The 24,570-nt window shown below is 40.9% G+C and overlaps 1 protein-coding gene across 1 annotated transcript in view; it reads right to left on the reverse strand.

The window, feature by feature from the left end:
* Positions 1-24,570, reverse strand: part of iqck (IQ motif containing K) — a 65,895-nt gene that overhangs the window by 12,438 nt on the left and 28,887 nt on the right. Inside the window, exons 4-7 of the mRNA XM_048609615.1 lie at positions 20,911-20,963; positions 20,617-20,694; positions 16,618-16,702; positions 2,520-2,634 (exon numbers count right to left, since the gene is read on the reverse strand). Of these exons, the coding sequence (XP_048465572.1) occupies positions 2,520-2,634; positions 16,618-16,702; positions 20,617-20,694; positions 20,911-20,963 (331 nt within the window). The remainder of the gene's footprint in view (positions 1-2,519; positions 2,635-16,617; positions 16,703-20,616; positions 20,695-20,910; positions 20,964-24,570) is intronic.

Genomic DNA, 24,570 nt, shown 5'->3' on the forward strand with positions numbered 1-24,570 from the left:
GTCAGCTTTCCTGCTCCTCCGATGCTGCCTGGCCTGCTGTGTTCATCCAGCTCTACATCTTGTTATCTCAGACTCCAGCATCGGCAGTTCCTACTATCTTAAATTGTACTGAAAGTTCCGTGGCAAGAAATTTTCCTCTTGATGTGCACTTTTTTCTAGCCTGCATTTGGAAGAATGAGCAATGACCACATTTTAAATGTACAGGATTTTGAATGGCCTGAAAAGGTTTGAGACTAAGAGGTTGTTTACTCCAGACTGGGGAAACTAAAACATGGGGCCACAGTCTCAGGACAAGGGGATAATCGAGATGAGGAGAAATTACTTCATTCAAAGGATTGTGAATGCTTGAAATTCTCTACACTGGAGGGATGTGGATGCTCCACTGTTGAATATATTTAAGGCTGGGAAATTTGGTCTCTCAGGGAACTGAGGAATGGACGGGAAAGTGGAGTTGATGTCGAAAAACAGGCATGATCATGTACAATGGTGGTGCAGGCTGCTGGTGTGTATAATTTACTCGTGTTCCTATTCCCTTTGTTCTTGTTGCATTCTTTATTGGGGATTCCCAATGATGAACTACAATGATGTCAACAAGCTGTTGACGCAGTCAATCAAATTAAATAATTCTTACAGAACCAGGAAATGAAAAGCACTAACAATCAAATCACTTTTTGAACATTTCACAGTGAACAAGATAAAGATTGGGACATGCAAAGGATTTTATAGTAAAAGTTGAAATATCATGAGCAAATATTAAAATGTTTTAAAACAATTTAAAAGCCTAGTTAAGAAAATCTAACAACTAATCATTGGGGAAACACTTAGCAACATTTCACAAAAATTAAATTAAATTAAATTTTTAGGGTCCAGATCAGTTGCTCAGCAATTGCTATCACTCAGATCACCATTAAATAGGGGCCGCACAGTGGCTCAGTGGTTAGCGCCAGGCTCAATTCCACCCTCGGGCGACTGTCTGTGCGGAGTTTGCACGCTCTCCCTGTCCCTGCATGGGTTTCCTCCCACAGTCCAAAGATGTGCAGGGTAGGTGAATTGGCCATGCTAAATTGTCCATAGTGTTCAGGGATTTGTAGATTAGGTGGGTTATAGGGGAATGGGTCTGGGTTGGATATTCTGAGGGTCGGTATGGACTTGTTGGGCCAAAGGGCCTGTTTCCACACTGTAGGGATTCTAAAAGACCAATTACGTTAGGTTTAAGAGTTTCTGGGGTTTCTAACAATTATATGAGAATGGGAAAGGGAAAGTTTGCATCAGATGAATTGGTTTTGCTGACTGCCACCTATAAAGAAGCAATGAATCGTAATTGAAGGAAGGAAGGGACGGAAGAAGAACAGGCACTGGGTAGCTCTCCTGCTGCCTGATTTTTTAAGAGGTGGCTACAGAGATTGTGGATGCATTAGACTGCATCTTCCGGAATTCCCTAAATTCTAGTAGATTATTGTCTATGGATTGAATGGTAGTAAATGTAAATTGCTATTCAGAAATGGACGAAGACACTTGGGAGCACCATACAGACCTATCGATCATGTAGCCTGACATCAGTGGTAAGGAAAATAGAACAACATTAGGGATGAGGTAATAGGTCATTTAGAATGGCTTGTGTTCCTCCATCTCCATACTGTGTTGTCTCATTTAGAAAATCATACTCTGTTTTGGCAGAATCAATGCAGATTTATGAAAGGGAATTGCTGTTCTCATTCTTTCTCCTGGTTCCAAAACAGGTACCAAGATTTTGCCATTATTTGTGCTCCTGGTATTTGTGTCACCGAAACATAATCTCCAAGAACAATCCGGTGGAGTTATTGTCTGTCCATTTTGAAAGCTGCCATATTTTCAGGCCTTTTTTTCCCTTTATAATGTATTTTTGAAACATGAACATCATATTTATAGCCATTCCTTAAATGCCCTTGAACAGGTGCCCATTTTGATCTGCTGTAGCCCTGGTGGTATAAGTATACTCACAGTGGGTGATTGGTCTGATTTAATTATTATTTATCCCCCTTCATTAGATATTTAAGACAACTGAATGACTTTTTAAGCCACTTGAGACAGTAACTATAAGCCTATCACATCTCTATGGGTCTGGAGTCACATGTAGGCCAGGCCTGGTAAAGATTGCAGATCTTCTCCACAGAAGGACATTCATTAAACAGATGAATATTTACCAAAATTTTGTAATTTCATGGTCACTAATACGAAGATTAGCTCTTTATTCCAGTTTTATTTAGAATTATGTCCACCAACTGATGTGGAGAATTTGAAATGTTTCCGTATTAATCCAGTTTCTGGATTACAATGGCAGTTATTTATAACTGAAAGGAACTATGCAACAGTGACTAAATGATCTCAGTTGGCTGGAATAAATTAGTATTGACTGAAAAAAAGGATGAAATGATAACTTAATGTCACATTTATCTTAGGATATTATTACCTTCCAGAAATCTGTTAAATTATCTTATACAATGCACTGAAGTTCAAGTTTTGATACAAACTGATATTACCTTTAGACTCCTGATCAGCCCAAAATTTAATTATTTTTTTCTTAAGACCTTTGTTCTCTTCTCTTAGTTCTTTCTGCCACTGCCGTAGTTCTTGTATTTCTGGATCACAGCGAACCTGTAAGAACACAATCGGACACATTCAAAAACATGAAAAATTTGTTCATGTACTTTTTAATTTTAATAACCTGTCTAGTTTCGGCCTGCTGTGAAAGGAAATTGATTTAAACAGCTCTGATGTTCTGTTGCTCTTTTTTCTCCAGCTGTTTCAATTCAGAACACATGCTTCAATAGCACAATGTTGAGCATATTACATGAACAGGAGTAGGGCAACTCTTTGAGCCTCTTTCAGCATTTACAGCTTTTTACAACCCAACTCCATACAACTCTGAAGAAGAGTCAAATCAGACTTGAAATGTTAACTCTGTTTCTCCTTCTAAAGATGCTTCTGGACTTTCTGAGTTTCTCCAGCACATGTGCATTTGATTCAGGTTCACAGAAGGTCCCAAACTTCTACTGTCCTTTGTGTATGGAGACACTGGCTAACTTCACTCCTGAAAGGTCTGTCTCTAGTTTGTAGACTCCCCATAATCATTGATGCTCCAACTGATTGAACTAGCTTCTCTCTATCTCCCCGGTTTGCATAGTGTCTCCGAATCTAGAGGGCTGGAGTATAAGGATGCAGAAGTTATGCTGCAGTTACACAAACCCTGGTTAGACCACTGTTGAAGCAGATCTGAGCACCACACCTTAGAAAGGATATAATAGCTTTGGAGGGAGTACACTGTGGGTTTGCAGGAACAATAACTGGACTTCAGGGGTTAAATGATAAGGAGAGAATATACAAAATAGGCCTGCATTCTCTGGAAATTAAAAGATTAAAGGTAATCTGATCGAAGTCTTCAAGATATGAACAGGAAAAGTCATGGTAGATAAACTATTTGCATTGATTCTAGAACTAGGGGGAATAGTCTGAGGATTAGGGCCAAACTATTCAGGAGAGATGTGAGGAAACATTTCTATGCACAAAAGATGGTAGATGTTTGGAACTCTCTTCTACAACCAACGGTGGATGCAGGATCAGTCATTAAATTTAAATCTAAAAAAAGTAAATATTGGTTAAGCAAAACTATTACAGGATATGGATCAAAGGCAGGTACATGGAGTTAGGCCACAGATTAGCCATGACCTACCTGAAAGATGGAATAGTGTCAAGGGGCTGAACGGCCTACTTGTTCCTGTTTTCCTATGTAGTTCTCAGAAGCATGGACCAATGGGACATTGAATGTAAAGCATGAAGCTTTTTCTGGTCAGGAATCTGGCTGCTTTGTCTTGATGATACAGATAATTGTTGTTCGTGGGTTGTGAACATCTGTCTGATACAGATAATTTCCTAGGCAGAAGTCATACTGGTTAGTGAGTGATTGCCGGTGGGGGATATGGGGGCAGGTGGGGGCATGGTCATGGTGGTGATACAGATAACTCCCTACATGTGAGTGAATCTATCAATGGGGAGGTCTGTGTCTGCACTGGGCCATCCAATTTCTTACGCGCAAGTGATGCCAACAGCGACAAGAGAGGGAGCCTGTTACAGGCAGTCAGCAGCACCTAGGGGAGTGGGCAAAAACAGACACTGAGACAGGCAGACAGCAGCATCAATCAGAGCAGGTTGAGAGGAGGGACTTGAGTCAGACAGTCCACATCAGCCAGAGGAGCAGGTGAAAAGGATCCCGAGTCAGGCACTCAGGGAAGTGACTGAGAAAACAACCCTAAAAAAAGTAGAGTCAGCAATGAAACTGAATGGCGAGTAATTTTACTTTTTGCTTTCTCATCTCTAGTTTAAGGTAAATAGGCTTAAGGCATTGCAGGGTAGCTCAACTGAGTGGAATGACCATCTTGCGCCATATGGGGAGTTGTAAATGATTCAAATGGCCTAGACAAATACATGTGTGCAAAGTGCCTTCTTCAAGTTGGAAAACCTGAGCTCTGGGTTTTGGAACTTGACTGGTGGCTGTAGTCACTGTGATCTATCCATAAAGCTGAGAACTATCTGAGCATTGTGTCTGAGAAACTAGTCACACACAGTTTAAGACCTAGCAGGTAGTGCAGGAGACCCTCACTCATTAACTGGCTTTCCAATGTGGATGCTGATGAGGGCAATGATTGATCAAAAGAGTGTGGTGAGAACCAGGTTTTTAACATCACCAGCAGATTGGCTGCACAGGTGATGAGGAAGCAGCGTGCAAGGGCAGTAGTGGTGGGTGATTTGATCATTACGGGAGTAGACAGGTGTTACTGAGGCTGTAGATGTAATTTCAAGATAGCATATTTCTTCTATAGTGCCAAAGTCTAGGATGTCACAGAATAGCAGCACGTCACTTTTTTTTTGGGGAGAGGGAGGGTGAAGAGTCAGAGGCCATGGTCCACATTGGCAGCAACAACATAGGCTATGAATTTAGAATTTAGGGAACTAGGCAAGGAACTCTATTGCAGGGCCTCTAAGGCAATAATCTCGGGATTGCTGCCAGTACCATGTGCTAGTGAGTGTAAAAATAGGAAGATTAAGTAAATGATCACAGGGCTAGAAGAATGGTGCAGGTGGGAAGCTTTTAGATTTCTGGGGCATTGGTACTGATTCTGAGGAAGGTGCGAACTTCTCCGGAAGGAGAAGAAATGGAGAATGGGTTACACCTTAGGGACTAACATCCTCCTGGGGAGATTTGCTCATGATGTTGGGGAGGGTTTAACCTCGCTTGTCAGGGGGATGAGAAATTAAGTGGGTAGAATAAAAATATAGCTAATTATCAGAAGTAGGAAAGCTGGTAAAAAACATAGAAGGCAGCAGAAACAGAATCAGGGTCGAATGTCAGACTAGAGGCTGTGCCTAGTGGTGTGCCTCAGCTGTTAGTGCTGGGCCCATTGCTGTTTGTTATCTACATCGATGATTTGGATGAGAATGTACAAGGCATGGTTAGGAAGTTTGCAGATGACACTAAAACAGGCAGTATCGTGGACAGTGAGGAAGGTTATCAGAAACTGCAGGATCTTGATCAGCTTGGGAAGTGGGCCGAGAAATGGCAAATGGAGTTTAGCATAGATAAGGGTGAGGTGTTGCATTTTGGAAAGTCAAATCAAGGTAGGAGTTTCATGGTGAATGGTAGGGCCTTAAGAAATGTAGTAGAACAGAGACCTTGGAATTCAGGTGCACGGTTCTCTGAAAGTGGAGTCACAGGTAGACAGGGCAGTGAAGAAGGCTTTTGGCACATTGGCCTTCATCAGTCAGGGCATTCTGTACAGAAGTTGGGAAGTTATGTTGCAGTTGTACAGAATGTTGGTGAGGCTGCACTTGGAGTATTGTGTTCAGTTTTGGTCACATTTGTATAGGAAGGATGTGATTAAACTGGAAAGAGTGAAGGAGAAATTTACAAGGGTGTTGCCAGGACTCTAGGGACTGGGTTGTAGGGAGAGGTTGGACTGTTTTCTTTAGAACGTACGAGACTGAGGGGGATCTTATTGAAGTGTATAAAATCACGAGAGACACCGCTAGGGTGAATGCACTTAGTCTTTCTCCCACGGTTAGGGAATGGAGGACGAGAGGGCATCAATTTAAGGTAAGAGGGGAAAGAATACATGGGAACCTGAGGGGCAATGTTTTTACACAGAGGGGTGGTACGCAAATGGAATGAGCTACTGGTGGAAGTGGTTGGGATGGGTACATTAACAACATTTAAAAGGTATTTAGACAAATACATTGATAGGAAAGGTTTAGAAGGATATGGGCCAAGTGCAGGGAAAGGGGCTTAGCATGCATAGACATTTTGGTTGGCATGGACCAGTTTGGGCCATAGGCCTGTCTCCATGCTGTAGGACTCTATGACTCTAAATTACAGAATAGTGTTAAAGAGGCAGAATTAAAAGCACTCTATCTGCAAAAGAGAGCAGCATTCACAAACAAGTAGGTAAATTAATGGTACTAGTAGAAATAAAAGGTTATGATTTAATTGCTATTAAAATACATAACTGCAGGGTACTAAGACTAAGAACTGAAATTGAAAGGATATTTGACATTTAAAATACAAAAGGACATACAAAAAAGAAAAGAAAATGGGGTAATGCTGAGGGGATCAATGCATTACTGTTAGATGACATCTGACCAGAAGAACAGGATGTACAATCTGTTTGGGTGGAGCTAAAAAACAACAAAGGACAGTAAAAGTTGTTAGGAATGGTTTGTAGGGCACCAAACATCAGTGGTAATATAGTTTACAGTAAAAATCAGAAGTTAGAAATATACATGGAAATCATTGGTGGCTTCAATCTAAATATAGACTGGTAACTCAAATGAGGACATTTGGAGGATGCATTCTAGAATGTGCTTGAGCTAGTTTGCAGGAGCAATATGTTGAGGATCCAACTAGGGCACTGGTTATTCTAAATATAGTATTATACAATGAGAAAGGGCTAATTAATAATCTTGTTGTAAATTAACCTTCAGGGAATAATGACCATAGTATGACAGAATTTTTCGTTAAGTTAGAAAAAGATACAGTTCAATCTTAAATTAAGATTTTAAATCTTGCTTGTGCTGAGCTTCACTTGAGCACTGCAACAGGCCTGAGACAGAAATGTTGGTGGTATGTTGAAGTGGCAGGTAAATGGAAGCTTGGGGTCATTTTTATGGATGGCTGCAGTGCTCCAGCTAGGCTCAGCGCAACATGGAAGAACAGCATCTCACTTTCTGTTTGGGGACAATGCAGCCTTCAGGACTCAATATCAAGTTCAATAATTTTAAAACCTGAACACCTCCTTCCATGTCCTTTACCCAGTTCCACAACCAGGCCTTGTCATGACATGGGGTACATTCAGCACAGCTAACCCATTTTCACCTACTCACTGTCTCCATTATCAGCGTCTCTCCTTCCCTGGTTTATTATTATTTGTCAGCTTAACTTTCTTTCTCTCCCTCTGGGCTCTGTCTCCATCTATCCACTCATCCTCCCTTCATCCCCATCCCGAGTCATTAGCATATACACAAGCTTTTCCTAGCTACTATCAGTTCTGAAGAAGGGTCACTGGACTCCAAATGTTAAATCTGCTTTCTCTCCACAGATGCTGTCAAACTTGCTGAATTTCTCCAGCAACCTCTGTTTTCATTTCAGATCTTCAGCATCCACAGTTGTTTGTTTTATTAGAAGATTTGATGGCAGATAGGCAATGGCTATTTTTAAAGAATTAATGCTTGTTTTCAAAAATATATATTTCTTTAATGCAAAAATACCCAACAAGGAAATGAGACAGCCACGACTAACAAAGGAAATCATAGTATTAGATAAAATGAGGAGGCTTATAGAGTTGGCAAAAACATTGTAAGCCTGAGGATTGGAGGGTATTAGAATTCAGAAAAGTTGGACCAAGAAATTATAAAGAAAAATAAGATAGAAAAAGAATGTAAAATAGCAAGAAATATAAAAACAGATTGTGTCAGCTTCTATAAGGATGTAAAAAGGAGAAGATTACCAAAGACAAATGTGGGTCAAAACAGGCAGAGATCACAGAATTTAATAGGAAACAGAGAAATGACAGAGAAGTTAAATAGTGCTTTGTGACTGTCTTCACAGACGAAAACAAAGTCTCCCTGAAATATTAAGATCCAGGGGTTAAGTGTAATTGTGGAACTGAAAGAGATTAGTATTAGTAGCATGTAGCACTGGAGAAATTAATGGGACTGAAAATGTACAAATACTTGGGATCCAATGACCTTCACAACCAAGCTTTGAAAGAGAAGGATACAGAGATAGTGGATGCAGTGGTAATCGCTTTCAAAATTTGATTAGTTCTGCAATGGTGCCTACAGATTGGAAGGTTACAAACACATCTTCACTGTTTGAGAGGAGAGAGAAAGCAGGGACCTAAAGACTTACTAGATTGACATCAATAGTACGGAAAATACTAGAATTGATTATAAAGAACATGATTACTGGATGTTTAGAAAATAATTGTCTGATTGGGCAGTCATCATGTATTTTTGAAGGAGATATCATGTCTGACAAATTTAATATGAGTTTTGTGATGATGCCACCTGCATAGTTGAGAAGGGGGAACCAGTGGATGTTGTGTATTTGGATTTTCAGAAGATTTCTGATAAAGTCCCACTTTATCAAACTAAATTAAAGTGCTTGGGGTTGCGGGTAATAGATTATCATGGATTGAGGATTGGATAACAGACAGAAAGCAGAAAGGAATAACAAATGGGTCATTCTCAGTTGGCAGGCTGTGACCACTGAGTACATCAAAGATTAGTGCTTGGGCTGTTATGGACCAGGCCAAACCCCCTCAAAATATTTTAAGAAGGTAGCCTAGACCCTAACTTTTTCTTATTTTGAAGGCAGATGTAAGTGGGTGCTCCAGGTGTGAAGCAACTGGTCAAATCACTCAGCTCTATACAAAACAAAATTTATTTAAACACTACAGTTGAAGCAGGAATGAAAGAAAACGGAGCTTAGAGTAATTTAACAATTGAAAAACCTAACCAACCTGATACAGCAACTTAACTAATTAACTGTTCCAATATAGTAACATCTCATAAACACACCTCTTGGCAAAAAAGTAAATTCAAACACAGATTCTTACAGGCAGGAGGGAACAACATCCAGAGAGAAATTTCAGAGACAGTCAGAGGAATCCTTTACTGAAGCTTGCAACACTTCTCGTACTCAAAACATCTTGTGACTGCCACAGCACAAAAAACCCCAGAAAAAGCCTGAACGGGGAGAACTAACCACTCCCCTTCCATTGTTAAACTTTTACTCCCTTGACTCTTCTCCACCTCTGCCTTTACAACCTCTCTTCAAAAAAAACCAAGGACGAAATAACATTTTTAAAGTGACAGCATCATCACAGGGCCCAGGTGTTCTCAACCTATATCAATAACTTGGATGTGCAAGCTAATTATAATTGGAGATAATATAAAACTTGATGGGAATGAGTTGTGAGGAAGAACTAAAGAGGCTTCAGGGGGATTTAGACAAGCTGAGTGAGTGGGCAGGCAGGACCATTGCAGACGGAATATAATAGTATAAGTAGGATCAGGTTATCCACGCTGGTAGGAGGAACAAGGGTGTAGAGTACTTCTTAAGTAATATGGAAAGTGTTGATGTCCAAGGGACCTAGGTCACCTTGTTCCTAAGTCACGGAAGCAGGTGCAGCAAGCAATTTAAAAGGTAGGCAGTACGTTAATCTTTATCTCAAGGTAATTTGAGTACAGCAGCAAAGAAATCTTGCTTCAACTGAATAGAACACTGGTGTGACCATGTCTTGAGTGTGTGTGCAGTTCGGGTCCCTTTGTCTATGGAAGGATACACCTGCCACAGTTGAAGTGCAGCGGGCATTCACCAGACTGATTCCTGGGGTGGGAGGATTGTCCAATGAGGACAGAGTGAAGAGACTGTGCCTGTATTCTACAGAGTTTAGAAGAATGAGATGAGATCTCATGGATACTCATTAAATACTTAATAGGATAGACAGTGCAAATGCACACAGGATGTATCCCTGGCTGTGAGGCTTGGAACAAGGGGATGCAGTCTCAGAATAAAATGTAAACCATTTAGGATTGAGATAAGGGGGCACTTCACTCATAGGATTGTGGGCCCATGGAATGTTCTTCCCAGAGGGTTGTGGAAACTCCGTTATTGAATACGTTCGAGACAGATATTAATATATTTTTCATTACTACTGATGTCAATGGATATGAGACAGTGCTAAAATATGGCATTAAAGTAGAAGATCTGCCATGATTTATAATGGCACAGGAGGCTAGAGGAGCTGAATGTCCTACTTCTGATCCTGTATTTTTACGACCCTCCCAGGAACCCTACCATTTGCTGTTCATAAATTCATGTCCTGTAGCACCATGATGGCAACTATGTCACTGGTTGAGCAGTTAAGTACAAGACTCCTGTTCTCACATATTTTGACCAAATGCATCCATTAGCTATTAGTGTTCAAGACAACCGCAGCCTGGTATATCCAGACACCCAGTTCTCAATGCCTTCTGATTGAGAATCTCAAACTGTTGCTTAAAATCCTGGTCAATGAGCTGAACAGGCATACATTGGAGTCTGAGGGCTACCTGCACCCTCACCCACTCTCCTTTTCAAATTGCATTGAGATGCAGCAATGCCATCCAAGAACAGAAATTTCAGTGTGCAACCACACCTGACCTCGTCCTCGCAGACCCTTGGAACTCTTGCTCATAAGATATATCCTGTCAAATACAGGACCTGCCCAATATCCTTATTCCCTACTTCTGCTGCTTAGCTAGTTTCCTACCTAGTTTCCTGGACTGCAGCGTTCAAGAAGGCTGCTCAAGGGCAGCTAGGGATGGGCAATAAATGCTGGCCAGTCAGCAATACCCATATCCCACAGGTAAATGAAAATAAACAGATCAATAATGTGGTCAATATGAGCTTTAACTTCAGCTCAGTTTTTTACATTTTAGAAAATGTCCTTTGGAGGTCCATATAGATAACATACATAGACATTCCTTTGTTTACTGTTTTCATTGTCAATTAAAAAATTCAATCAAGTTCACTTGGCATGACATACCCTTTACAAATCCCTACTGGGTCTGTCTGATCAGTTGCAAATTTCCAAGCTATTTAATCATCCTTTGCTTGATTCTGGACTGCAGCAATTTTCCAACAACAAATGTTAGACAAACTGTTCTATTATTCTGTAGTTTCCCTCTCTCATCTTCATTAAGAGTGTTAGCAGCTGAGGGCTGACCTTATAGAGATTTATATAATCATGAGGGGCATGGATAGGGTGAATAGCCGAGGTCTTTTTCCTAGGGTAGGGGAATCCAAAAATTAGACAGCATAGGTTTAAGGTGAGAAGGGAAAGATTTAAAAAGACCTGAGGGGTAACTTTTTCATACAGAGGGTAGCGTGTGAATGGAATGAGCTCCAAGAGGAGGTGGTGGTGGCGGGTACAACTATAACATTTAAAAGGCATCTGGATGGGCATATGAATAGGAAGGGTTTACAGGGATATGGGCCAAATGCTGGCAAATGGGACCAGGTCAGATTGGGTTATTTGGTCAGCGTGGAAGAGTTGGACCGAAGGGTCTGTTTCCGTGCTGTATGACTCTATGACGTGCAATTTTCCAATCTAAAGGAACAATTCCCATATTTTCGAAGATTATAGTTCAAGCATCCACAGTGATGTTATGTGTTTCCTTCAAATCACTGGGAAGGAAACCATCTGATCCTGGTGGTTTTCCACCTGTTATAGCCATAATTTTCCTCAGCCTTCTGTTTTTGTTACTACGTGACACAATCCCATACTTTGTGGAATATTGGGCTGTAGTGGTGATGGATGAGATGAAATATATTGAACAATATATTTTAATGATAGATAAATGTTCCAGGGACTCAGTTAACTTAGTTGGCTGGATAGCTGGCTTGTAATGAAGAGTGATGTAAACTGTGTGTATTCAAATCCCACACCAGCTTAAGTTACTGTGACAGTCCTTTCTCTCAATCTCTCCTCTCACCCAAGGTGTGGTGATCCTCAGGTGAAACCACCTCTAATGAGAGAGTAGCCCTATGTCCTCTGGGACTATCCAACTTTACTTAAATAGGTTTCCAAATACAATATTCACCAAAAGCTATTAAAGGTTACATAAATAACGTAAAAGGCTAAAGGAATGTTGGGCTTTTTTCTCAAGAAGGCTAGAATACAAAGGGGTGCAAGCTTTATTCCAATTACATAGAACTCTAGTTAGGCTCATAAATCTGTGTTCAGTTCTGGGCAGCACACCCAGAAACGTGATACTGGGCTTGAACAGAGTACAGCACAGGGTCAGAAGAATGAGATAATAATTAAAAGGATTAAAATAATGAATTAGATAGGCTAGACTTGTACTCCCTTAAATATAGGTTAAGAACTGATCTAAATGAGGTGTTGAAGCTATGGTAGATAACTGTAAGCTAATTCCTCCAGTGGATGTCTAGAACAAAAGCTTTAAGCTCTAAATTAGAACGAGGTATATAGGGATAATTTCAGCAAGCACTTCTTAATTGAAAGGGTAGTCAAATTGTAAGGTATTACAGAACTTGAGCATTGCTAAAAATTACATATTTTGTCAAAGCTTTTTGTCTTGCCCTCATCATGATAATTTAACAGGAAAACCAATATTCATACCGTATGAGAGGAGAGTGCTGGATGGTTAGCAAGTGAACTCTGATCGGTATGAAAAACAGACTCAACCTGCTTGGTATAAAATTTAAACAAACCCCTGACTGTTAACTGTCAATCCGAATTAATGGGTACATTGTCCATGGCAATGCTTCCACCAATCAGAACTCACTGTCAACCCCCAATCACCATACTCCTCTCATACAGTGTAAATGTTGTTTTTACCCTTGAAACAGTATTCTTACAAAATGTCCTGATGACAGCCAGACAATACACCTTGGCAATATATGTCATTTTCAGCATGGGTGGTATGGGTGGTCTTAAGTCAGGACTCTCTGCTCATAAAGCTGTTGAAGTGAGGTCAGTTGAATAATTCAAAACTGAGGTTAATACGTTTTTGTCCAGCAAAGGTATAAATGGTTACAAAACTAAGGCTGGTGGATGGAGTTAGGAAATAGGTCAGCTTCGATGTAACTGAATGCAATAACAAATTCAAGGGCTAAATGGCTTACTGAAGGGGCCTACTCCTGTTTCCGTGCTATTACATTCCCAGTGTAAAAAATTAACTCCATTAAACATTCAGACTTTTATTGTAAGAAATAAACCAACTACCTAAATAATGATTTAATACTGCAGTAGATAAAAATTAATCCTGTTGTCCTGAACTAGTCATCTAGTATTAAACCCCTAATCTATTGTGCAAAATTATTTTCAATTACAAAACATGAGGTAGCACAATTGTCTGGTGTTCTAAATGAGCTCTTTCACAGATTGTCAAAATAATCATGAGGTGTTAAACAGTCATTGATCAGAGATTGAGTGTTTCCTCTTAGGTGGGAAATATCAGAATTAATCACGCTGGGCCACTTACACATAAACTAGGCCTCAGAATACCTCAGCATCTTCAACTGTTCATAACACTCCCCTTTTCTGGGAATAACTAGCACTACTGGAGCACAGTAGCATTTTGTGTAACATACCACACAAAGAAAGTTAAACTATGCGTCAGATTTCCTTTCCTTAGGCACAGCACGATGTGACAATTTTTTAGTCATGGGACCAAGTATGTGAGAATGCTGCTGGAACATAGATCTTGCGGATCCCTGCCCATGCTTCCACAGATGTTTCTGGATCCCTAGAAGTAAGAAAACTGCCCAAATGTTTATTTTTTAAACAAAATGTGGACATAGTACAGCAAATTTTAATGTGAAATGGTTCATGATTTTTCAAAAGTAACTGCTGTTTTTCATTTAAAACAATTTGTGAAAGACAATCTTTAATTTCAAAAAGCCTTATAAATCCAACCTCTAAGAATCGAAACAGGATAAATTATAAAGACCTTCAGGTGAAGCTCAAATAGAAACTTCAATGCAGAAAGGACATTCAGTACACTATGGTCACTCAATGTCGCGGTCCAGTTATGTAATACTCTGAATGGAGATACTGCCAGCCTTACAATTGCTTCATGTTTCCCCAGAGGTACAGCCTCGCATTGTGTGTCATACTATTATTCTCTACAGCACATGATTTTCATTCTAAGTTGTCTTACTTTTAATATTTAACTCCTTATATTCTATAACTACTGTATTGCTTAATTTTAGTTGTACATGTCCAGTTACTCTGAGTACATTTCATTTATAATTTCAATGTCACATCTCATTTTCTCCACTTTTCCAAATATAAGTATTAATTGGAGTTACTAACTGTTCTTTCCTAGCAGGATAATTAATTGCATTTATGTGTTATATTTAAAAATTAGTTTGTTTTCCATAGATTATTATTCCTGGAACATCAGGCTATATCTTGAGGGGCACCACTCATCATCAAACATGGCTAACCAGGGGTCTCTCCTGATCTTTCTGCCTGCTATTGTTGCATGGGTAGATTTACAGGTTAGCCACATTATGAACACAATGATGACCATCAAGGCCATGGAACGCAACTCAAACTCACAGCTTTGGGCTCACAAGAAGTGGCACTACCCACTGTACCACATTACCGTGTTATAGAAAAATGGTATTACTATGTTAGCATCAATGGAGAGAAAGCAAGCTAACATTTCGAGTCATCCACACTTGAAATGTTAGCTTGCTTTCTCTCCATGGATGCTGCCTGACCTACTGTGATCTCCAGAATTTTTTATTTTCAGTTCAGATTCTAACATCTGCAGTAATTTGCTATTACGATTATGTTAGTTCTTTCTTGCAGTTAGTGGTGACATGTATCTGAATTTCCCCAATTGAATAATTTTACTTCATAGTTTGAACCATATACATGTAATTTCTCATGACTATTCAACAAAATGACTATTTTCAGCAAAATCGATAAATAACCAATAACAACAGTGAGTACGAATGACTCTATAAAACAAGCTATGACCATCTAAAATTGTACTGTTTTGTTGAATTGCTAAACCTTTGCAGCATTCATGATAATAGGAACATCAGATGTTGAAATATAAAAACAAGGACGGACAGATGCTAAGTTAACTGTTAAACCTAGACATTGCTACAAATGTAATACAGAATTTGAGTATTTCTGAAAAGAAAGACATGCTGTCAAAACTTTTCATCGTGCAGTTTCCAGCACGGAATCACAAAAATACCAGAACTATCCTTTCTTTCATTTACTCATTCAAGGGATGAAGGCTTCACTTGCTGAGCCAGCATTTATTGTCTATGTCTAATTGCCTTTGAGAAGGTGATGGTGAGCTGCCTTCGTGAACTGCCGCAGCCCAATCAGTATGGGTACACTCACAATGCCATTAGGAAGGGACTTCCAGGATTTTGACACAGCGACACTGAAGGAACTGAGATATGTTTTCAAGTTATGATGATCAGTACCTTGGAGGGGTGCTCGCAGTGGGTGGTGATTCGATGCATCTGCTGCCCTTGTCCTTTTAGATGGAAGTGGTCATGGGTTTGGAAGGTACTATCTAAGGATCTTTGGTGAATTTCTCCATGCACTGCTGCTACTGAGCTTCAATACAGGAGGAAGTGGATATTTGTGGATGTGGTGACAGTCAAATGGGCTGCTTTGTCCTTGCTGGTGTCAAACTTCTTGGGTGTTTCTGGAGCTGCACTCATCCAGGCAAGTGGGCAGTCTTCCATCACATCCCACAAACTATGAAACCGGTTCCCTGAGTATTCTATGGATAGTATTTAAACTGATTTTCAGAATGAAGGAAGTAAGAACTTGCATTTAAATGTCCCCTTCTTTGACTTTAGATATCCTAAAGGACTTCACAGCTAACTAAATACTGTTTGAAGTTTAGTTGCTATTGGAATATAGGCAACGAAGCAGTCAGTTTGCACACTGCAAGATTCCAACCAATAGTGAGATAATGGCCAGATAATAGGGTTTGACTGATGTTGGTCAAGATATGAATATCAGCCAGGATATGAACATTTCAAACTACAAATATGAGCAATATGTCTCTGCATAATATTAAATAACCTAAAAGGTAAAAAATAAATGGTATACTTGAAATTTAAAGTCTGATTTTTTTTTAGTTGGACATAACCAGCTGGGCCAGCAATTGTTGCCCATCCGTATTTACCCAGAGGGCAGTTAGGAGCCAACCACATGGCTTTGGGTCTGGAGTCACATGTAGGCCAGACCAGATAAGAACAGATTTCCTTTCTTAAGGATATGAGTGAACAAAATAGCTTTTTGCAACATTTGTTACATGGTCATCAGTAGGCAAGGTTTTGATTCCAGATACTTACTGAATTCAAATTTCACCAAATGTCATGAAGAAATTTGAATCCATGTCCCAAAACATTGGTCTGGGGTTTTGGAATTTTCGTCCAGCGGCATTTCCTTGATGAGGAGGTCGTGGCAGTGTAATCAAATACACTTTTCATAATCTCAAGGTTGAACAAAATAATGATGAGGATATTACCTGGTAACCTCTCCAGAAAGACTGAATTATAAGTGCAGCTTCATCTTCTGACAACAAGAGAGATAGAGGGATTGGTGGTCTAGGACTGAAAGAAAATTAAGATGATTGTTGGTATATGTTTTATGCTTAACTGTTAAGTAATTTTTCCCTGACGTGATGGTAACAATTCAGGCAGAACAGAATGAAGAAAACTGGGGAGAAACAAAATACTGACATGGATTAATTTAAGACTTCATTGTATCAGGACTAATGAAAAAGGAGTCACAGATAAGAGAAATAAATTCTTGTCAAGAGTCTAGGAAATCTGCTATTAACTCATAATTTTTCTATGTAACCTAACATTTATGAATTTTTGAAGCAAAGCCAATAAGACACGACAACAGACCAACGTAATCTTGTACAATGAACAAAACAAAGATCAGGTTGTTGACTTGCTCACCGAGCTGGCTTGTTCTCGTTCAGACGTTTTGTCACCATGCTAGGTGACATTATCAGTGGAACCTCCGATGGAGCGATGTTATTTTACTCCGCTTGGAATTTATTTTGTTTGGTCTGTTATGGATTTGAAACGGAGTAGAATAACATCACTTCATCGGAGGGTCCACTGATGATGTCACCTGGCATGATCATGAAACACCTGAACGAGAACAAGCCAGCTTGGCGAGCAAGTCACCAACCTCATCCATAACCCGAGCTACAGATCTTTGCCAAAACTTTGAGAACAAAGATCACATGATGAAGATAACACAGTGTGGAGCTGGAGGAAAACAGCAGGCCAGGCAGCATCAGACAAACGGGAATGTCGACGTTTCAGGTTGGGACCCTTCTTCAGATCGGTCCTGGCCCGAAACGCCAGCTTTCCTGCTCCTCTGATGCTGCCTTGCCTGCTGTGTTCCTTCAGCTCCACACTGTGTTATCTCTGACTCCAGCAGCTGCAGTTCTTGCTATCTCACATGAGGTGTTTGATGGGTCCTTTAACTGACATCCTTGATTTTCCTCACGATAATAAAAAAATGAAGTTGTTAAGCAAGATATATTATCCGGTAATCAGTGATGTTTTGGGAGCAGTTCCAAAATAAAGACTCACTCTTCCCTTCATCTGGTATCAATTTAGTTTACACTGGCAGAAATTACAAACAACTGTTCAACAGAGTGAGGCCCACAGAACTTTTGTGGCACAGTGATATATCACAAGAATACAAGAACATAGAAGTAGGAGCAGGCATAGGCCATCTGGCCCCCTTCAGCCTGCTCTGCCATTCAACAAAATCATGGCTGATCTTCCCATGGACTCAGGTCCACTTACCTGTCCATTCATCATCAACCTTAATTCCTTTACTGTTGAAAAATCTATCTTTGCCATAAAAACATTCAACAAGTTAGCCTCAATTACTTCACTGGGCAGGGAATTCCACAGATTCACAACTCTTTGGGTGAAGAAGTTCCTCCTCAACTCAGTCCTAAATCTGCTCCCCCTTATTTTCAGGGTATGCCCCTGGTTCTAGTTTCACCTGCCAGTGGAAACAACCTCCCTGCTTCAATCTTATCTATTCCTTTCATAATTTTATATGTTTCTATAAGATCCCACCCCTCGTTCTTCTAAATTCCAATGAATATAAACCTAGTTTATTCAGTATTTCCTCATATACCAAACCTCTCAACTCCAGAATCATCCTAGTGAACCTCCTCGGCACCCTCTCCAGTGCCAGTATATCCTTTCTCAAGTAAGGAGACCAAAACTGTACATAGTACTCCAGCTGTGGCCTCACCAGCACCCTGTACAGCTGCAGCATAACCTCCCTGTTTTTAAACTCCATCCCTCTAGCAATGAAGGACAATATTCTATTTACCCTCTTAATTACCTGCTGTACCTGAAAACCAGCTTTTTGTGATTCATGCACAAGGACACCCAGGTCCCTCTGCACAGCAGCACACTGTAATTTTTCACCATTTCAATAATAGTTCATTTTACTGTTATTCCTACCAAAATGGATGACCTCCCATTTACCAACATTGTATTCCATCTGCCAGACCCTTGCCCACTCACAACTTATCTATATTCGTCTGCAGACTTTCAAAGTCCTTTGCACACTTTTCTCTACTACTCACCTTAGTGTTATCTGCGAACTTTGACACACTACATTTGATTCCCCACTCTAAATCATCTTTATAAGTTGTAAACAGTTGCAGTTCCAACACTGATCCCTGAGGTACACTGCTAGCCACTGATCACCAACCAGAAAAACACACATTCATCCTCACTCTTTGCTTTCTGTTAGTTAACCATTCTCCTATCCATGCTAATACATTACTCATAACACTGTGCACCTCTATCTTATGCAGCAGCCTTTTGTGCGGCACCTTGCTGAATGCCTTCTGGAAATCCAGATACCCCACATCCGCTGGTTCCCCGTTGTTCACCACACTCGTAATATCCTCAAAGAATTCCAGTAAATGAGTTAAACATGACCTGCTTTTCAAAACCCATGCTGCACCTGTCCAATGCCTCAACCTCTGAGCCACAAGCCCTAGGTTCAAGTCCTACCTGCCTCTGAGGCATGTAATAACATCTCTGAACAGGTTGAGTATAAAATGTCGAGATTGAAGCCCATGAACGAGGGGCACATTGGGTGCCAAGGTGAAATCTTCACTGATGGGCAAACTACCAAAGAATGAACTTCCTGCAATAACAATGTTTTGGATGACGCATCTGCAAAAAGAATAAAAACAGAACGGTGTGCCTTTATAAAGGAGCAGCTCATGTCTCCCTGGTTACACGGGCAAACTAACTGTTAGAAGACTTCAAAGTGACAGTGGGACATAAGGTCTTTGCTCCTGGATCCTTTCCATGATGGCAGAGGACTTGACTGAAATCTCACAAACATCCACAATCACAGCATGAGGCAGGTCATTGGTGCCCTGTTTAAGAGGCCAGCAGATTACATTGAGTTAGTCACTGATGGCACCACACAGGTACAGAAGGCAGTCAGATTTGTCTCTATTTCCGTCTCTCAGGGCAGGAATTTTCAACTGCGGCCACCTGGTCATCAAGGCACTAACTGAGCAGCCAGCAACATTCATAAACAGGAAGGGATTTTACTCCCTCAACATTCAGCTGATATGTGACTCTTAAAAATGTCTCTCGCAGTTGTGTGCATGCTATCATTGCATGTGCCGTGTCATTTTCATCATCACCAAGCAGTTACCTGTTTACAGCACTGGTGAGAATGGATGATGGCTGTTCGAGAACAATGGATCTCCAATGAAGAAATAGCTGCTGACACCTATACACAATTCTTCCACAGAAATACAGGATTGGAAACTGCTGCTAACTCTGCACAAGATCCACCAAGGAGGAAGCCATTGCAGTTCTGAACATGTGGTTCACATCTTCAAGTGAGATACTTGAATCTGGTCAACCTTCCCACCTACACTGTCATTCCGCAGTCTGTGTGGAGCATCTCTAAGTTATTGACAAATGTTTCTAGAAAATCAGAGGCCTCCAAAATGATGAAATAAATATAATTCTTCTATTTATTTTAAAGAACTATTGACTATTTATTCAGAAAAAGCAACTTCCGAATCAGAAGAAAGTTAGAAATATGCTTGCCAACTTTTTTGTTACAAGCAATCTTTCAACATCTTTCTTGTAGTTCCATGACTTTTGGACTAATTAAATAAATAATGCCAAGGCAAGAGCAAGTAATCTCAGTGGTCACCTCATTTCTAAAACAATTAGCTGTGTTTAACTAATTAAAGCATTCTGTCTCATTTTTTCCTTGAAAATTCATCAATCACATATCTGGTGACTTGTTTTAAAAAAAAGCATTCCTAGATTTTGATTTGTTTGTAATGAAGTAAATCCACATTCTTCAAGTCTTATTTATATCACAGCAAATGTTTTGATGTAGTCCTTCTGACAGAACTATCTGTTCGCTTTGAAAAAGTCTGTCATTTGCAAATGGAAAGATACCTATTTTTATCAGATTAAGTACTTACTGATCCTGAAGCCATTGTGTAACAAAGGGAATTTCACTGAAGGCAATAAACTTCTTGCCAACCCTCCTTGGATTCTTGCTATGAAATTAACAGACCAAAATTATAATTAGTTTTCTTTCACTTATTTCAAGAATATGCATTCTTTGAAACATGACTTGGGTGAACAAAAGGACAAATATTTTAAACTCCTGCTCACATACCTAGTGTATAAGATATATATGTCTAGTATATCAAGACCACTTCCTACCTGTAAAACTAAGTAAATTGAAAGCTGCTAAAATACAAGAAACTTACTTGTATAACCATTCTGCCAAAAAGTCACAAGCATTGAATTTAGTCCTTTTTCTCTGAAGAGAAAAGCAAATGCAATATTGAAAAATTAATTAGTTACAAAGAAACACATGTTAAATGACACAAAAGCAGAAATTTCTGGAGAAACTCAACAGGTCTGGTGGAGAGAAAGCAGAGTTAACATTTGGAGTCAAGTACCCTTCTTAGGAACATGTCAAATGACAATGGGCTTCAATTCAGTTGAGAAACTATAATTATCTTTGTGAAGGGAAAATATGTACCATCCATCTAGTCACTTTCTCTATTAATGAAAAGAATTGGTCTTATGCCAACTGCATTTCAGAAGACGGTGAGTGTACTTGAACTAGGAGTTGGTGTTATTGATATGTATGTATAATGAAAAGCAACAAAAAATAAAAAAAAATCGAAAGGAACACAAACAGATCCAAGTTGTTTCAGTTGTTTCAGCGGCGGGAGTCCGGGAGGAAGCGCGAAGGCAGCCTGGGAAGGTGAGCTTTTCGATTATAAAAGTCTTACCTCGCGTGACTCCATTTTTGGAGTAAGTGAGGTAATATATTTGGGCGGTTGCTTTACCCGAAACACTACCTAGGTAGTGTCTCCCACCCATCCTCCTCCTCTAACCAAAAAAAAAGGTTCTGAGCGCTGATTTGGTAAGGCTACGAGTATTTTTTTTTAATTTGTCTGTTTGGGAGTTCAGAACAGTGGGAATGGATGTTAGGGCAGTTGTATGCTCCTCCTGTAGAATGTGGGAGGTAAGGGTCACCACTAGTGTCCCCACTGACTTCATCTGCGGGAAGTGCACCCAACTCCAGCTCCCGGAAACCGTGTTAGGGAACTGCAGCTGGAGCCGGATGAACTTCGGATCATTCGGGAGGCTGAGGGGGTAATTGAGAGGAGTTACGGGGAGGTAGTCACACCTCAGGTACAGGAAAAAAGTAGATGGGTTACAGTCAGGGGACGGAAAGGGAACAGGCAGACAGTGCAGGGATCCCCTGTGGCCATTCCCCTCAAAAACAAGTATACCGTTTTGGATACTGTTGGGGGGGACAACTTACCAGGGGTAAGCCATGGGGTACAGGTCTCTGGCACAGAGTCTGTCCCTGTTGCTCAGAAGGGAAGCGGGGAGAGGAGGAGAGCATTAGTCATTGGGGACTCCATAGTTAGGGGGACAGATAGGAGATTCTGTTGGAACGAGACAGACTCGCGGTTGGTGTGTTGCCTCCCAGGTGCCAGGGTCCGTGATGTCTCGGATTCTGTTTTCGGGATCCTTAAGGGGGAGGGGGAGCAGCCCCAAGTCGTGGTCCACATAGGCACCAACGACATAGGTAGGAAAAGGGATGGGGACGTAAGGCAGAAATTCAAGGAGCTAGGGTGGAAGCTTAGAGCTAGAACAAACAGAGTTGTTATCTCTGGTTTGTTACCCGTGCCACGTGCTAGCGAGGCTAGGAATAGGGAGAGAGAGCAGTTGAACACGTGGCTACAGGGATGGTGCAGGAGGGAGGGATTCAGATACCTGGATAATTGGGGCTCATTCTGGGGTAGGTGGGACCTCTACAAACGGGATGGTCTACACCTGAACCAGAGGGGTACCAATATCCTGGGGGGGAAGTTTGCTAATGCTCTTCGGGAGGGTTTAAACTAATTCAACAGGGGGGTGGGAACCTGAATTGTAGCTCCAGTGTACAGGAGGTTGAGAGTAGTGAGGTCATCAATAAGGTTTCAAGGTCGCAGGAGTGTACCAGCAGACAGGAAGGTGGTTTGAAGTGTGTCTACTTCAATGCCAGGAGCATCCGGAATAAGGTGGGTGAACTTGCAGCATGGGTTGGTACCTGGGACTTCGATGTTGTGGCCATTTCGGAGACATGGATAGAGCAGGGACAGGAATGGTTGTTGCAGGTTCCGGGGTTTAGATGTTTCAGTAAGATCAGGGAAGGTGGTAAAAGAGGGGGAGGTGTGGCATTGTTAGTCAAGGACAGTATTACGGTGGCAGAAAGGATGTTTGATGACAACTCGTCTACTGAGGTAGTATGGGCTGAGGTTAGAACCAGGAAAGGAGAGGTCACCCTGTTGGGAGTTTTCTATAGGCCTCTGAAAAGTTCCAGAGATGTAGAGGAAAAGATTGCAAAGATGATTCTGGATAGGAGCGAAAGTAACAGGGTAGTTGTTATGGGGGACTTTAACTTTCCAAATATTGACGGGAAACGCTATAGTTCGAGTACTTCAGATGGGTCAGTTTTTGTCCAATGTGTGCAGGAGGGTTTCCTGACACAGTATGTAGATAGGCCAACAAGAGGAGAGGCCACATTGGATTTGGTACTGGGTAATGAACCAGGCCAGGTGTTAGATGTGGAGGTAGGTGAGCACTTTGGTGATAGTGACCACAATTCGGTTACGTTTACTTTAGCGATGGAAAGGGATCGGTATATAACGCAGGGCAAGAGTTATAGCTGGGGGAAAGGCAATTATGAGGAAATTAGGCAAGATTTAGGATGCATAGGATGGAGAAGGAAACTGCAGGGGCTGGGCACAATTGAAATGTGGAGCTTGTTCAAGGAACAGCTACTGCGTGTCCTTGAGAAGTATGTACCTGTCAGGCAGGGAGGAAGTGGTCGAGTGAGGGAACTGTGGTTTACTAAAGAAGTTGAATTTCTTGTCAAGAGGAAGAAGGAGGCTTATGTAGAGATGAGGCGTGAAGGCTCAGCGAGGGCGCTTGAGAGTTACAAGTTAGCCAGGAAGGACCTAAAGAGAGAGCTAAGAAGAGCCAGGAGGGGACATGAGAAGTCTTTAGCAGGTAGGATCAAGGAAAACCCGAAAGCTTTCTATAGGTATGTCAGGAATAAAAGAATGATGAGAGTAAGATTGGGGACAGTCAAGGACAGTAGTGGGAAGTTGTGCGTGGAGTCCGAAGAGATAGGAGAGGTGCTAAATGAATATTTTTCGTCAGTATTCACACAGGAAAAAGACAATGTAGTCGAGGAGAATACTGAGATACAGGCTATTAGACTAGACGGGATTGAGGTTCATAAGGAGGAGGTGTTAGCAATTCTGGAAGGTGTGAAAATAGATAAGTCCCCTGGGCCGGATGGGATTTATCCTAGGATTCTCTGGGAAGCTAGGGAGGAGATTGCAGAGCCTTTGGCTTTGATCTTTATGTCGTCATTGTCTTCAGGAATAGTGCCAGAAGACTGGAGATTGGCAAATGTTGTCCCCTTGTTCAAGAAGGGGAGTAGAGACAACCCTGGTAATTATAGACCAGTGAGCCTTACTTCGGTTGTGGGTAAAGTGTTGGAAAGGATTATAAGAGATAGGATTTATAATCATCAAGAAAGGAATAATTTGATTAGGGATAATCAACACAGTTTTGTGAAGGGTAGGTTGTGCCTCACAAACCTTATTGAGTTCTTTGAGAAGGTGACCAAACAGGTGGATGAGAGTAAAACAGTTGATGTGGTGTGTATGAATTTCAGTAAAGCGTTTGATAAGGTTCCCCACGGTAGGCTATTGCAGAAAATACGGAGGCATGGGATTGAGGGTGATTTAGCGGTTTGGATCAGAAATTGGCTAGCTGTAAGAAGACAGAGGGTGGTGGTTGATGGGAAATGTTCATCCTGGAGTTCAGTTACTAGTGGTGTACCTCAAGGA

This window comes from Rhincodon typus, chromosome 21 (genome assembly GCF_021869965.1).
Source record: "Rhincodon typus isolate 14 chromosome 21, sRhiTyp1.1, whole genome shotgun sequence".
Lineage (NCBI taxonomy): Eukaryota > Metazoa > Chordata > Chondrichthyes > Orectolobiformes > Rhincodontidae > Rhincodon > Rhincodon typus.